The following is a 17,500-nucleotide window of genomic DNA, read 5'->3' on the forward strand; positions in this document are numbered from 1 at the left end:
TGGCGTTGTCCCGGCGTGTGCGCCCGAAAGTGTGGCCGACCCTGTGGTATACTCATCTCGTGTGGTGTTTGAGATGGAGTTGTCGGTACCTGCAGGACATGTTGTCTTGGTGCCTTGTGCAGCTGTTGATGTGTGCACGGTTGCGATGGATTGCGTGGCAGATCCATTGGAGTCCTTTATGGCGAAGCATCCAGATGTGGCAGTGACTCCTAGTCTTGTGACTGTTGGCCCTAACCAAACACGTGTGGTTGTGGCTGTTGAAAATCATGCAAATCATCCTATACTCATTCATAAAAATACCAATGTTGCCGAACTTCAAATTCCTACAGACTGTGAACATATTGACGACACTGAGGCTATGGTTTCCTCAGTTTCACCCAGCACGATTCCGCTAACTGAGCAACGTAAGAAAGTCATCGATGAATATATCAACGCACAAAATCATCTCTCCACAGAACAGTCTCGCATGCTCACTGAACTACTTCATGATAACCACGATTTATTTATCTTGCATGATGATGACTACGGCTACTGTGACATATTCCCTCATAAAATTAACACAGGACAAAATAACCCTATAAAACAACCTACCAGGTGGATTCCATATCACCGCCGGAAGGCTCTGCAAGATCTACTGAATACGCTGTTGAAGCAAGGCATTATACAAGAATCGATTAGTCCGTGGGCATCACCCATAGTATTGGTGCCAAAGAAGGATGGCTCTCTTCGACTCTGTATCGACTACAGGAAGTTGAACTCTGTCACCGAACCTGACGCCTACCCGATTCCCCCGGGCGGATGACATGCTTGATTCCCTGTCTGGCTGTCGGTATTTCACGTCCCTTGACTTAGCGTCAGGATACTGGCAAATAGCAATGGAAGGAAGCGACAAGGCTAAGACGGCATTTACCACGCCACAGGGCTTGTTTGAGTTTAATGTTCTGCCGATGGGCTGCAGGAATGGCCCAGCGACATTTCAGCGTGTGATGGAAGCAGTCCTGAGTGGCTTATGTAACACACCGGCCCAGCCATTCTGCCGTGTGTTCTTTGATGATGTCCTGAATGCCAGCGAAACGCTGTCTGGCCAACTCCAGATTCTGCTGCCCGTGTTCGCGCGAGTTCGGTCCGCTGGACTGCGGTTCAATCTGAAGAAATGCTCCTTCTTCCAGGAGGAGGTCACTTTCTTAGGACACCGCGTGTCAGCGGAAGGCATCTCCCCGGATGAAGCCAAACTCGTCGCGGTCAGGAACTGGAAGACTCCGAAATCTGTCACAGCTGTCCGCGAGTTCCTTGGCTTCGCTGGATATTATCGCCGCTTCATCCGTGGGTTCGCCCAGCGTGCTGCTCCGCTGACTGCTCTGACAGGCAAGAATGCTCGCTTTGCGTGGTCGAAAGCTTGCGAAGCGGCGTTCCAGGCTCTGAAGCGTTCGCTTGCCAGTGCGCCGGTGATGGCGTACCCCCAGTTTGAAGATTCAGCAGGTGCATTCATTCTGGACACCGATGCGAGCAATGTGTCGATTGGTGCAGTCCTCAGCCAGATCCAGGATGGAACTGAGCGACGAATTGGGTACGGCAGCCGTGTACTGACGAAAGCTGAGCGCAACTACGATGCTAGCGATCGTGAGGCCCTTGCTCTGGTCTATTTTGCGGAGTATTTCAGGCACTACTTCTTGGCACGACCATTTGTTGCCAGGACGGACAATACTGCGTTGACTGCACTCCAGAACCTGAAGGAACCCCGCGGACGGAAAGCACGTTGGCTTGACTGTTTATCCGAATATGAATTCCGAGTCGTCCACCGTCCCGGTCGCCAACATCTGAATTCTGATGGTCTGTCGCGCTTGCTAGCCGAACCTGAAGCACATGTGCACAGTGAGTCTCCGCCACTGGCACCAACGCCGCCGCAAGATGCTGCCCCGTCTCCTCCGCCGAGTCCGCCGCCTCTTGCCCGTGATGTTCCGTTGTCAGCTGCTGATGAAATGCCACTCTCTGCTGATGTTCCTCCGGCTGCCGAGATTCTTCCTCCGGCCGTTTTTGTTCGTCCTCCTGGTGCCTCTGCCGCTGGACCGTTGCCGGATTGTTACAAGCCTCAGAGTCTCCTTGCTCCGTATGCTGATCCTGCTCTGTCTGAGTGTTTCACCCGATATGATGCTGCCAGTGGCAAGTTTGTTCGTCCGCCTGAAGCCGTTTCCCATCCTCCTGACTGTCAACCGCCTGCCGTTACTGCTTCTCGTCCTGACCCGATTACGCTGTCCGATGATGATTTTCCGCCGCTACAGCCGCCGTCGTCTGATCCGGTCCGTACTTCTTCTCCTGTTCCTCGTCGTTCTGGCCGTGTTCGCACTGCACCTGCTCGACTAGCTGACTATGTCCTGGACTGAGGTTATTATTTGGTTTGTTTTCTTTTTGTTTGTTTCCTAGGTCTTTCGTTCATTCCCGTGGACGTGAATTTTAGCTAGGGGGGCACAGTGTAATAGGTGTATGTATGCTACGACCTGAATACTCACTATTCGTATTTCCCGCTCGCTCCCCTTGGCAATGAGCCACTCACATAGAAGAGCGCATGCTCCAGGTTCTGTTCTAGTCTAGTCTTGAGTTGTCGTTGTCCTGTTCTCCTTCTGTCTACACTCTTATCAAATACGTCTATAATCCACTGATCATATAAAACCCCTGTGTTCCGGTGTGAGGGGGCATCATTAGCCGGGAGCAGCTAACAGTACTACCCAGGGCGCTAGGGCAAGGGCATGCCAAATATGTGGAGGGTGTTGTGAAGTGATGTGTTGTTTTCCTGTGTGATGGCATTCCCCAGACTGTCTCGTCTAGTAGCGTGCATGTGTGATATGAGCATGCACGATTTTGTAGTCGAGAGTCCTTTTGTCAGTCTTCTTGTTCGTCCCTTTCAGTGTAGTCTGCTTTTCCGTCAAGTCAAAATATAATAATCAAAAACAAACTAGTCTTGTCCTTTGTGTCCCGCGTCCCGGGGAACGGAATGGCTGTGATTCTGTAACAAGAGTGCGTACAGAAAGAATGCAGTGCAGGTATCGGCCCGTTTTATTCGCCTATTCGGCAAAAAAAATACTGCAGATTCGGCTGCAAATCCAGCTGGTTGTTCGAAAATCGGCTGCAAATTCAGCTGTTTGTTTGAAAATCGGTGAGATAATGGAAGATTTGGTAGATTTGCGGCAATTCTCAAAGGAACCCTCCAAAATCGGCGAAAAGCTTACGATATTTTGATAAGACTCATTTTCGGCGACTTTTTCGGGCCGCTGATTTGGGGATTTTGCTAATAACGATCTTCCTAAGGGGCCGTCTGTAAATAATTGTATTTACTTCGAGATGTCTAACAGGCATTTCTGGTGGGTGGGTTCGCCTGCGAGGCGTTTCTAAAAAATACATTTCGGAGTGTGTGCATACCATACAGCGCGTGTACATTTACATGATGTAGCACTGCTACAGCTAGTGCAGGTAGGCCTTGAGAGTCGAGACGAGCTAGCACTACATTGCACTGCAAGTGTCACGGCAGAGTAGACATAGGGACACATAACCGCTGGCTATAAACTTATATAAAACCGTCAATTTCGTATGGGTTCAAACAGGGACATGAACAAGGGTTCCCTGTATCACGAAATTTGCTATTATGCGAGTTCGCTACGAGTGGAGTCGACTGTACTGTGTTCATTTATCAGTGTCTGCTCCAGCACCGGGTGAGCCAGGTAATCCACCCGGGTGGGCGGCGCTTGGACCCGGTTGAAAATATAGTACCGGGTCACCTGTGACACTGTTGGTACTTTACACTTTCGAACTTTGAAAAGACTGACCACATGGCTTGTATGTGTCAGATACTTCTTCTTCTTTCGTAATTTTCTAATTCCTGTCCTCTCTTTTCTAAATACGGCTTATCTATTCGCCTTTATATCATTGACATTGGGCATAGTTTCCGTTTATTGTCCGAATTAAAATACACTAACCAAACAGTTAAAGCATGTGACTCGGCTGGTGAGACAGCGCCAGGTATTGTGTACCCGGCACCGACCCGGTTGAAATGGTTGCGCCAGGTACACGTGTACCCAGCTGTCCTACAATCCTAGAGCAAACACTGATGTATGTGTGCATAGTATGGTGTTTATTATGAGTGGCATTATCTGCATTTTAGGGGGTCATTGCTGGGGATGGGTGGGTGGGTCAAGAAAGAAACACCTGTCACATGTCTTTAAGTTAAAACATGTATTTACGGACGGCCCCTAATGGCTAATGGTTGTTTGGGAGGAGGTCAAAGGGCACGAGTCACACGACCTCAACGCACTGTACTGCAAGTACAACCACTGAAGTAGAGAGCTCTAGCGGTCATGCTTGCTGCAACATCATTCGTTCCTACACGCACTTTGCAACAACAACATTTGGTTGATATTCGGTGATTTTCAAAGGAACCTTCCAAAATCGGAGAAAAGCTTAGCTATTTTTGATAAGTCTCGTTTTCGGCGAGTTTTTCGGCCGTCCGATTTGGGGAAAGCCTAGCTAGGAGAGACAATCCCCAGATTGGTATAAATGTATTATTAATTTTTATAAAATGGGGAGGAACACTTCTCAGCTCTCTTTAACAAAGTGGTCAGGACATAGTGGTCCAACATACGCCTTGTTAATTACCTTAGTTTTCTCCGTTTCCACTTTCTTGCCAGTTAAGTGGTCAGCTAAACTTTTACGTAGCTCCTTGTATGCCTGATTGATTTTCTGTACACGTTTTCTGAATCAACAGCAGCACAGTTGGGCACAGTGAGAGTTAGACCACACAATGGTAGTATCCGGACCACCGTTCACCCCGTCGGCAACAGAACAGCGATGAGTTTGGCTAAACATTTAGAATTGTTGCGGGAAAGAACCCGGGCACTGCACAAAGCGGGGCGCTTGCCATGATTAATCACACCATCATAATCAACCTTCGGACACCACACACTGACACATGCAGCAGGATACTCTTCTTCAATTCAGTGAGTTGTCACCGGCATCGATTTCGACACAAAACCAGGAGCTTTGCACTTCATTTCAACCGTACAAAATTGCAACAAATGTATGAGTGACTACTGCTCTGCCCAACTGCAGCATGTCCTCGACAACCATCGGCAGCTGAGAACTTCTGTCCCGCCACTTCGACGTGTCGTTGTCGACCACATGTGAAGAAATCAGCAGTAATCGATAGTGATACTGGTAACATTAAACACAGCATGCATTGTGCTGTCGTTATTCATATTTTTAAAGGTAATTGGCTAGGCATACCGTTCTCGTTCCCTGTTCCATTTCAGCCTATACCGTTCGTTCTCCTCGAAAGAAGTAAGTGTTCCCTGAAACGTGTATGATGCCCAAACATGTACAAACACACACACACACACACACACACACACACACACACACATACACACAGTCACACATGCACACAAACAGACAAACACACACACCCACCCACCCACACACACACAAACACGCAGATACACACACATACAAACACACACACACACAAACACTCACACACACAAGAACACACACATACACACACAGTCACACACACCTTGGTCCTTGGTAACACTGCCATCAAATGGTCACGTGTCCCCTGTGCAGGGGTCGACAGCACTGAGTTCAGCATTGGATCCAGAAACGCCGCTCTACTTCCTGGACAGGAAATTAGCACAGCTATGCAGGTCGAAACCACGGGATGACTTGCAGCAGCGACCGCAGCCGAGACAATGCGCTCTGCAGCAGGGCAGGGCAACCCGCTGTTTCCGGACCGAGTCTGCCGATGCCACAGCCGAGACCGACGCCACTTCAGCAGCCGAGTTGGAGAGACACTTATGCATAGCTAGCCCGCCAGCACTCAAGAACCATCCCCCGCACGCATTACATAGTCGGCTGCCGGACTGCTCAGATATGGGCTTCCTCCTCTCGGCCAGGCACTTGTGGCGATTCTTGTATTTCTGGTGGGCGAAAGTACGCTGGCAAACATCGCAGAGCACAGAAGTGTCACGCTGAGCACACACACACACCCACACACACAAACACACACACAAACACACACCCACACACACGCACCCACACACACACAACACGCAGATACACACAAATACAAACACACACACACACAAACACACACACACAAACACTCACACACACAAGAACACACACATCTATGTGTACAAGAACATACAAGTACATTGTACATGTACATGCACTTACAAACACACATGACTACACACATACATGTATATCCACACACACATACGTGCAAAAGTACTGTATTTCACCGAATATAAAGTCACACATTTTTAAACTAAACTTCAGTTGAGCGTGACTGCTTAATGATGTGAATGAATTGAAACAACTTGGCTTAGACCCGAAAATGGGGATTCGACCTTTATTCGGAGATATGCGGTACACACACAAAAACACGCACCCATGCCCACAAAAATGTTCAGTATTCCTGAAACCGCTAGCCAGTCTGGTTGCGGAAAGGAATGCTGATCTGCACTATTCCGCTGTCATGAATCACCTGCACTGCAAGATTTCATTTTGCTCAACGCCATGGGCCCTCATGTTCTTCAGGGGCACTCGAACATCCTCTTGCAGCAGGCGGATGCCCTTCGCAGCTGAATTCAGGCTCAGGGCTGGTCAGCAGTAACTTCTTGGTACCACCCTTCTGCAGAAATTTGTAGTCACTGTCATAATAACAAGTCCCTATCACATTTAAATGCGTTGTCTTGTTCTTCCATTGTTGTTCTTACTTTCTACTAATTGTAATGAAAAGAATTGGTAGTAGAAGTAGTGGGCTTGTGTAAACGTGTGCGTATGCGTGTGTATGTATGCGTATGCGTGTGCGTGGGTGGGTGCGTGCATGTGTGTGTGTGTGTGTGTGTGTGTGTGTGTGTGTGTATGTGTGTGTGTGTGTGTGTGCATGCGTGCGTCTGTGTGTGTGTGTATGAGTATGTGTGTATGTGTTTCTGTGTACCATATTTCCCCGATTATAATTCGATTATAAGTCACCTTGTCCTCATTGGTCCTACCATAACCTTGAAGCTTCCAACCTGGAAGGCTATTGGTTTGCGCAAAGGAGGTGTTTCAGAGCTAGGTCTCCGGTTGTTGAATGTCTCAGTAGCATGTCAGTTTTGTGGCCTGTTATTGCACTTTTTGCCTGCTTCATATCTTGTTACAGTTGCGGATAGTTGCTCCAGAACTCCTTTCCATGTTGTTAGGTACCTTCTCCCGTACGTTCTACAACCTTTCCAAGCTGGCTTGCATGCACCCTCGTCCTCACCTTTTGTCTCCTTTTGTCACCTTTCATTCCGCTGGCCTGGGTAGCTACTTGCGCGCCCATATTTGCCATAGCAACCCAGGCCCTTTATCTTGTCGCCCTCACTTGATCTCTCTATCTCTCTTCCATAATGTAGTCTTTCCGTTCGTCTTTGTCTCGGTCTCTTCGTCTACAATAAATGTCGTTCTACCTACCTATTCCCGTTGTCCGTTGTGTCTGGGGAGTATGACTCCTTTTCGTACTCAACAATGTGATTTCTTCTATTTTTAATTGAAGAATTTTAATATTCAATGGTTGGAGGGAAAGACGTCAACGGGAAAAGTCTGACGAAAATATTGACTGTCACCACCAGGACTCGAACCAGGGGCACTCCCTAGGCTTCGTTCGTAAACGCACATTGCATTCCACTCGTCAGTGGATGGTATCAGCACTGAGGGTAAGGTGTACGAAATGAACATTAAGTACTGCAAAATTAAAAGTGTGACCAAAGGAAGTGTTAAAGCATTACATAACAGCAGTCAGACATAGTGCTAAAAAGTATACTAACTGAGTGCAAACACAAAGCATTGGGTGATACAGTGGAAAATTAACAATATTTTCACATCTGATAGCAAGCTACGAGGACAACTTGAACGCGACTACATGCTTCTTTTTATTTTATAGAACAGGATTTTGCAAACGAATGTATACAGCTTCCAGAACCTTCAACTGTTTTAACACAAACTTGCACGGCACAAAACAGAAAATCATCAAACACACTGAGGCAATCTCGGAAAAGACCTCGGCGGACCTCGGTCTTTTACTCGGCGGACCTCGGTCTTTTACTCGGCGGACCTCGGTCGAGTAAAAGACCGAGGTCGAGTAAAAGACCGAGGTCCGCCGAGTAAAAGACAGACTCAGCCTATATGTCCCATATAATCTCGTCTTGGTCAATATCCTATACACAAGATGCCACGAGGAGAAGGAAGTTAAAAAGAACCCTGATGCACATTCACAAACCCATATCTAGGACAAACACCTAGAAACTGTATACATGCAGTTTACCTGTGATGCTACTCCACTTTCTGCTGTAGTGCTGTTGTTGTTAACCCTTTCCGTGCTGACCCCTTTTACTCCAGCAAACTGCCTTTCCAGCGCACTGACTCTCCTGGTGTCGTTTTCGCGCAAAGGTCCGAACGAATTTTTCTCTCAATTCAGTTCACCTTGATGGATTTTCGTCATCCTGGGCTTGTTGGAAAGATCAGGACCAAGCGAATCCATCCTGGTAGCTCTCCTCTCAATATGCACAGAGGTGCAACTTCTATGTCCTCTTGAAACTACTTCACGATGCCTCGGAAAGGCACAGCAACTCGACCTCACATTCTTTTTCGATTTCTTCTTCCAGTTCAGCCGATTTTCACGATTCAAACTGCGCTGCAAAGCTGAGATCCACGTGCTTCCGCTGGTGTCCATTACGCATGCGCTGCGCCAAAGGGAAATCCCCTGGCACGCAACAAAAAAACTGCGTGAACAAAACGCTCAGTGCCGTGACACGGCTGTTAGCTGCACTTGGATCGCGGCAACTTAGTTTTCTGCACGTGAACCATGAAAAATCAATGCATGCTCATGCATGTTCATGCATAACCAGTCAGCTGGCCTGCTCGCCCACGCATTTGACAGGTAACAATTCCATCAAATTTGAGATATCGCTTCGTTCTAAGTCTCAAAACAGTTCTAAAGTCACCAAACCACGCTGGTAATCGATGGCTATTCAATGTTAACATCTTCAGGAAGACTTCAGCCGTTTCCCGAGAGTTTGGGCATCGTTGCCGTTATTTTTGACGGTGTTCTTCTTCCTCCTGTCTGGAGCTGCAATTGCATCCTGGAATTATTTGAAAGGTATTTCGTGCGGGCTGTGGGGGGTTCCAACAGGCATAAACTGACATCGCTATAGGATAACTGGTAACTTTCACCCTTCAAGGAGGTAGAGCAATGAGAATTTTTTTGTGGCGGTCGTCCAATTTTTGTGGCGGTCGTGGCTGTATTTGTGCACTTCCAAGGCTTTCATTCTGCCTGATACTACTCTCTACTGTATGGGAATCGTTGTTTAGGCACATGTAGCTGTCTTATTTGGTAGATCTGCTGTTTTCAATCACTTGGGACACTTTGTCTGGCCTATTTGTCTTTCGTTCGTGCCATCTATCAGTTTTGTGGGGTGCCTTGACCTGTATTTGTAAAGTTCTCGAGTAAAGACCCTAATTCTTGACTGGAGTCACGTCTTGAATTGAATTTGCTGTTTGAGCCCTCGTTCACGCAGTTGTACTCATCGTAATAGTCAATATCTGCTTTCTGGACGGACTAGCGGCTAGAATAGGGATGACCAAATGGTCCAAGTGTGTACTAGTACACGATTATTGTTTCCATCATCGTGAAATGAGCGTTGTGGAATTGCAGTCGTCTGCCTTTGGCACTGAGGACATGAGGAGAGTTGATTGTTACTTCTGCTCAGCAATGAAGCGATCATCAGCTCTCTTTGTTCTAATTATTGACAGGACATACCGGCATCGCAATCAAGTAAAGATTAGGCAAACCTCGCCAACCTCCAAAGAGAGTCGAAGATATTTTCTCCAAATGCAAAGACGATCTTTGTGAGTTTGTGACTTGCAAAGTTGCATTTGCGTGCATACATGAGCAAGTCACGGACCACGGCACGTGCGCGGTTACCATGCCATCTCGAACCGACGCCATCTTTCTAAGTTGCCGCTTCTTGACAGCCGTGGTGAATGGACCGTATGCGTGTTAAAACAAAATGGCGTCACGATTTATTGAAAGTGGTATAGTTGGTGGTACGAGTGTTCAAAACCATTTGAACTTCGTACTGTTCGTCTTCTTTTTGACATGCTCTCTTTCCATCGTCCTTAGCTTTTGTTTGTTGAGAGCTGTTTTGGCTTTCTCCTATACCTCTGGGGGATGCCAAGTGATGGTTTTGAGAGGCTGGTGATGGCTGTGAGCGAGAGTTTGCCGATCGGCGTCGTCCTCGCTATAGCGATGAAAATACTAGTTACTGCGCACCTGGCAGATATCACAACACGTCGGAGCGTCCAGGAGCAAAGGAATCTTGGGTTTTCACTGGAATCTAGTTCCTCCAGCATCGTGTAGCCCACCGTCGGTGAATGGCGGTCCAGAAAGGTCGAACCTGGTCTTCTGCAGCATCTCGCAGTCCTGCGAGGCACACTGAATACGCCTGTCATGTATTCTACAAATAAAAATCACGAAGTAGTGGACTTTACAGTGATGAGTCTATCCTGTATGCTGCAAAAGATGCAGGAAATGTGACTGGTGTCCGTACACTGGACGCTAATATCATCCCAGTCTTCTCCTGCAGGATCTGTTTGACATTGACATACCGGTATGCAGTGGGTCGACATTGGCCTGGTTTGGCAGCTATCTGCCTGGGTGGATGTAGCAGGTTTGCATTGGCACGTCGTCCAGTCCGACATTTTCTTGTAACTGTGGAGTACCGGCAGGGTTTGAGAGGTTGCTCATGCTGTGAACACGTCTCTACTGCCTGTCTCGTCCTGGAAGTGCCGTCTCGCCGCTTCCTTGCTCTACAGTCACGCCGTTATTTCGCTTTGTTTCGTGGTGTAGCTCAAAACCTGCCCAAACAACTGTGAGCTCGCAACATGGTATGGACAAATTGCACCACTCAGCTGGTTAACTAAAACCGGGATAGTCGAGTGAGCGAGTTCACTCCCTGGGCCATGGCAAGATCTGTTCAGCGCGGGCTATTCCAACCTCCAAGTCCATAGTCACCGATCGATCCATGCGATGGTGGTTGACCTACAAAGAGCCAAGGTCTACGAGTACTAATATTGGATGCTGTCTACATGCAGTCAACAAAATCAAAGTACCTCAGTATGCCCCAGAATAGGGCATGTGCATCTATAGCATGACACAACAGGGGTCTGGCGGCACCTGTCAAACAAGCAGTAGCGACTAGTGCCAGATACCTATTGGATCATGGAGGCTAGCTGCTACAGTCTGTCACTGGAGATAATTATTATGTTCACTGTTTAGACTGAGCACAATCAATGATGCCCAATCAATCTGCCCAATGTGTGTTCTGTTCCACCTAATTATAACGTCCCATCGCATCAACCCTACTACACGCACATGTCGTCACTCTAGCACGACTTGTGTTATTATTGTTTATTTTGATTCGCACGATAAATAGAGCACAATAAACGTTAACTTGACCGAAGGTTAAAGGCGACAGCAGATAGAGGAACACATCGAGGTACAGGTACCGGCATCAATACAGTAGCAGAGAGAAACAAACAAAAATGAGAGGTACGCAGAAAAAAACTAACGTAAGCCCAAGGGGAAGTGGTTGATGAGGGATGAATGCACTCTCCACGCTCATCTACACTGTTCGTGGAAATGCACACATACATACAATAATATAAAACATAGCAATAGCATGCACAGAACCGAACAATTTCATGTTCACACATGCAAGCACAGACCTGAACATTAGTACCAAAAGCCGATACAGACAATATCCCCATACACACAGACGCACACACACACACACACACAATGTCCCATGTATGCGCCCGTGGCGAGAAAAGCACGCAAATCTACAAATGCACTGGATGTTAACCCACAGATTTTCTCTTATAGCAACGATAGCGGATCTGATTCTGAATGAAACACACACACAATACAATCATTGACTGCCCATCCGCAGATGATGGCAGGTCCTGAAAGAACAGGCAGTGTTCCAGTGATGGGGAACAGAACTTCGAGTGGCGAGTGAGGTATACACACACACGTGCGTGCGCGGGCACACACTAAAGTATTCAGAAATAGAATCGACATCGTAGTATTCATTGGTTGGGGAATGGAAAGGAAAATAAAACATTGCTGTAGGTTATTGTTGTAAGGACACTGGGAGCACAACAGAAAGGTAAGCAACTTGCTTTGAAGCAAAGAAAGTTATTATTCCACGAATCTCAGAAGGAAGGAACGTTCCAGAATGCTGCACTGGCAACAGGCGGCCTGCATGTGCGCGGCCCCTGCAGTCGGTCCAGCTGCCGGCCTTGCAGTGCTGAAAAGAATGTGCAGTACAGCATGTCACATAGTATCGCAGCCTGGACAAATAGGTGCTGGGAAGTCCTAGTTATGTGCTCACCTACACCACGATGCACCAATCTTCTGAGCTACTTTGGCAACAACTCTGTCCACTTGAGACTCCCATGGGCTGAGCCAGTTGTTGAGGGCTGCATCAAGGTGGACGGCACTGACCGCACATGGCAAGGCAATCCATGACACACAGTCACTAGGGCATCGTCAACATGGCGCTGAGGCTGGATCGATAAAATCAACCTTTAGGCTGCCGCGGGGTTGACAACGAGGCCGCTGTCTCGAAGCTAGTCAGTCAGCCTGGTCACCGCCATTGACGAACCAGTCGCCACCGCAAGCAGTGGCGGTAGGTTGTGACAAGTGTGGTGCAATACTGGATGATTGTCAGCAAATTCAGTACTCAGGATAAGATGAGTGACAAAGGGAACGTTGTGTTTGATAATATTGAAGTGAACAGGGATGATCACAAACCCTGCGCGTACTCCACCGTGAGTTACAAGAAAATTCCGGACTGGACGACGAGCAAACACCAACCTGCTACATCCAACCAGGCAGATACTATTACGATAGCTGCCAAACCAGGTCAATGCCGACCTACTGCATAATGTCAATGTCAAACAGATCCTGCAGGAGAAGACTGGGGTGTTGGCGTCCAGTCACTGAGTGTACAGACACCAGTCACATTTCCTGCGTCTTTTGCAGCATACAGGATAGACTCATCACTGTAAAGTCCACTACTTCGTGATTTTTATTTGTAGAATACATGACAGGCGTATTCAGTGTGCCTCGCAGGACTGCGAGATGCTGCAGAAGACCAGGTTCGACCTTTCTGGACCGCCATTCACCGACGGTGGGCTACACGATGCTGGAGGAACTAGATTCCAGTGAAAACCCAAGATTCCTTTGCTCCTGGACGCTCCGACGTGTTGTGATATCTGCCAGGTGCGCAGTAACTAGTATTTTCATCGCTATAGCGAGGACGACGCCGATCGGCAAACTCTCGCTCACAGCCATCACCAGCCTCTCAAAACCATCACTTGGCATCCCCCAGAGGTATAGGAGAAAGCCAAAACAGCTCTCAACAAACAAAAGCTAAGGACGATGGAAAGAGAGCATGTCAAAAAGAAGACGAACAGTATGAAGTTCAAATGGTTTTGAACACTCGTACCACCAACTATACCACTTTCAATAAATCGTGACGCCATTTTGTTTTAACATGAATATCGCGGATTCCGTGTTCACACCGTCGACGCTCCGTCAATCTTTCACCTATCGCGAAGAACTTTATATTGCTAGAAAGCTGAGCTCAATACCTTTCCAACAGCTTATCGATTATAGCGATAGACTTATTTATGACGGAGTTACAAAAGTTTGTACACTCATCTATGCGCTGTGAAGTACTGCGCAAATCTCATGACGTCTATAGACGTCATTAGTCGTTTGGCGTACAGCGCGCATGACGTCTATAGACGTCATTAGCATGGAAAGGGTTAAGGTCCAGCGGAGTATCCCCGAACCCCGTACTGCTGGAAGCCTGTAAAAAGCAACGGAAAATCCCGAATATACAGTGAGGATGGATCACAGTTTTTTTTAAACATTTCGTAACCTGGACACATTTCAGATGTGTGATGCAGGGTCTCACTTTGACACGAATTCACTCACCGATGCTTGCGATGGCAGGCCTGCATCTGCTGTCGCCGATAGATTAGCTGCTCCCATCTGAGCCACTGCGGTCAACACAAGAGAAGCACCACCAGTACTTGTACTTGGTAATGTAATTTCACAATTTCCAGACAGTCAGCTTGTGCACACCAGCATGCCAGCAGCATTCCTGCGTCCGGATTCGCCGCCTCAAAATCATATCCCACCATATAACAAACGTGGACAACAGGAGCATAGATCAAACTGCCTTACTTCCTGTGCCGCCCGGATAAGACTGCTCTGTGTTGCCGGAGTAGGAAGTGCCAGTGGCACCCATTCCAGATGGCATGCCGTCACCAAACATCTGCACCGTGAGAAGATCAGCAGTAAAACAGCAAAAAAACAAGAAGAAAAACAGAAAAAATGATGGCGATATAAACCAGATCATCTTGATATTTTGGTCCTGCCAATGCCAACTCCACAATTTTAATAGCTTTCGTCAACTCGTGCGAATCCATTTTTGCTGAATACAACCTCCGTTTCAACGTCGATAAAACTGAGTATTTTGAAACGTCAAAAGACAACAACTGGAAATGCATCAAACTCCTTGGGTCAAGACTTGGAACAGCAGAAGACGTATCACAGAGAATTAGTGTAGCCAACCGTGCCTTCATATCCATCGCTTGGAGGAGACATTCCCTTGTGTCCCGTTTCTGCATGTTTTTAACCCTACAAGTACCGGAGGCATCATATGATGAATTTGCAAATTTTAAAATGGGATTGCTGTTATATGGGGGCTTAGAATCTCCCCAAATTGTGTGACTTCTATTTATTTTGTATTTTGTTAATGGCAGTGGGTTGCGTTTTCAAAAATTTAGTACCGTTCCGAAATGCCAGGTGGTGCTACCTAGAAGTACCGCGCGGCATCATATGACTCCACATACCATAGGCATCAATAAAAGGGCGAATATGGCTTAGAACCACACGTGAATAACGTGAAGAGGAATACATTTGGGAGCAAGGAGATTGGGGACCATGAAGGTGGTGATTTGTACATATGGACATGCTAATATGCACATTTCACGTGTCGTTATGATCAATATCGTAATCCCGAATCCTGCCGAAACAGACAAATTTGTTTGTCCTAAGTTTGGAAATTGATTCACTATGTCATCTGCAGCATATTACGATATGAAGTGCCAGGGCAGTTATAATATTCTAGGAACGTCCTTTGAGTTTACAATGGTCTGGCGGAAACCATGTTCAGTAGGCGCAGTGTCGCTGCCGATGAAGCATTTCATTTGATTTTGAATTTTTTGGCCAGGAGGTTGGGGATGAATGCGAGGAGAGTGCCTGGGGCATTGTGCTCGAGCAATTAGAAGTGATCCAACACAGAGACACATAGTTATATGCTCCAGATGAAGATGAGTGAAAACTAATTGCTCCGGCTTCTCGATCAGTCTGATACGGGACCGGAGTCGAGGGAGTAAGCGGATAATGGTGGTGATAAAGCTATGGAGCCATACACATAACAGAACATCAATCTCCAAAACTCGTGCAGGATTTCCTTCATGAAGCTAGGTTCTCTGGCAAAGTTGGTAGGTAGTAGAAAATGTGTTGCACCAAGCAAGCGCGAACGCGCGCAACCGGTTGTTGCTTCCGAAGTATGCGGGCTTTTCCGAGATATTCACAATTTTGAAGATGGGGCAGATGCATTATTTGCATTTATTGACCCGAATATGAACCATGTCATGATCAAGTGCACAAGGTAGGAGGAAAAAACCAAAAAAATTGGAGAGGACTCCACTTTGAGTGAAGGCAATATCATGGCATTGGTTTCGCAAATTTACGCAAGAGGCGTCCTCTGCACCCGCAATAATCTGCCGACAGCCCTTCGGCTGGATAGGAATGGACGCCATATAATCAAGTAAAATACCTAAAAATAGTTTCCAGGAACTACTCTGCTACTTGAGGTTTGATCACGAAGATGATCTCCGGACACGACGTCGAACGAAAATTATTCATTTGCTATGAGTCTCGACACCACGTTCTCCTTTCGCTTGTAAATGTATTGTATTTATCACAGCGGTCAAAGAACGACCAATCTGGCTGAGAAAAATCCAGCAAATAGGCCCAGCAGCCATTTCCGGGGTAAAGGACTGAAAGGTAGAGTTTGCAGGATGAGAATGGCAAGCAAACGCTTTTTTTATTTTTCCGTAAACTGACGAGAGGTTGCCCTTTCGCTACGCGCAATGCCAGCTGCTGGTCTCCAAGATAGTGCACCTGTCATTGGTTCTTCCTTTTAAAAGGTACCCCAAGGACTTCTGTTTCTACACATATTGCCGATAATAATTCCAAGTAGGTATGTTTAAGTCCAGTGGAGTCATATGATGCCTCCGTAATTCTAGGGTAGTTGAAATTTTGGTACTTCTAGGGTTAAATTGTCTAATCATGCCCACTCTGTTATATAATTGTGCCCTTTGGACATTGTCCAAAGCCCTTTCCTCAAAATTTGATATATGGCATAGGAAAAAGCTGAAATTTCTCATGAATATCCACCATCCTCACCACATCACCAATAATCACCTGTACTCCCAAACCAATAGCATCCCTATTACCTCTATTTGCAGAGAACGTCGACTTCTATGGTTTGGCCACGTTGTCCGACAAGGCCCAAACTCTCCATCATACCAGGCGCTGATGTTAGCCACTGACACCTCTGACATCAAGAAGCCATGTGGACGCTTATCTTTGATATTTATGACCCACCCAAGTTGGGTGGTGTGCTGCTTTGCTGCTTCGAATTGTAGTTAGACCGCTTTGTCAAATATCGTACTGGTCTCGTCATCGTCCAGTAACAATCGACATCCTTTGTTCCGTTGGGACTGTAGCTTTTGCTCGTTTTCGTTGCGCTTGCCTTCCACTCTTTGATCTTTCCGTAACCTTGAACCTTCCAAGTTGGAAGGCTGTCGGTTAGCGCTACGGAGATGTGTCGAAGCTTGGTGTCAAGACGTCGAATGTCTCAGTGCCTAGTTTTTGCACTTTCTGACTGTATAAAGTATCATGTTACAGTGATGGAGAGTTACTCTTAACTCGTATCCATAATGTATTTTTCCTTTCTACATTATAAATATTATTACTCATATATGTGTGTATATGTGCGTGTGTATGAGTGCATGCATGTCGTGTCTGTATGTGTGTATGTGTGTGTGTTGGTCTGTCTGTGTCTGTTCACTCACACTGCTCTGGTGTCCCGAGAGTGCCTTCACCGAAGATCCAGAGTAAGATGTGTGACCATGCTGCAACGGTCTGTTGCCAGGACTATAGTACGGAGAGCCCGTATAAGCGTATACTGCTGTGCCACTCGGTCCACTGAGGGAGGATGCCGTTGGCGTGTTACCATACTGTGACTGGTGTAGACTGCTGCCAGTCTTTGCTGGT

General features: G+C 47.0%; 1 protein-coding gene across 1 annotated transcript in view; it reads right to left on the reverse strand.

The window, feature by feature from the left end:
* Positions 1 to 17,500, reverse strand: part of LOC135814952 (uncharacterized) — a 62,797-nt gene that overhangs the window by 43,156 nt on the left and 2,141 nt on the right. Inside the window, exons 2-6 of the mRNA XM_065328160.1 lie at positions 17,299 to 17,500; positions 14,333 to 14,423; positions 14,081 to 14,145; positions 5,272 to 5,336; positions 4,645 to 4,741 (exon numbers count right to left, since the gene is read on the reverse strand). The exon at positions 17,299 to 17,500 is cut by the window's right edge and continues 95 nt beyond it. Coding sequence (XP_065184232.1) covers positions 4,645 to 4,741; positions 5,272 to 5,336; positions 14,081 to 14,145; positions 14,333 to 14,423; positions 17,299 to 17,500 — 520 coding nt within the window. The remainder of the gene's footprint in view (positions 1 to 4,644; positions 4,742 to 5,271; positions 5,337 to 14,080; positions 14,146 to 14,332; positions 14,424 to 17,298) is intronic.

Source organism: Sycon ciliatum, chromosome 1 (genome assembly GCF_964019385.1).
Source record: "Sycon ciliatum chromosome 1, ocSycCili1.1, whole genome shotgun sequence".
Lineage (NCBI taxonomy): Eukaryota > Metazoa > Porifera > Calcarea > Leucosolenida > Sycettidae > Sycon > Sycon ciliatum.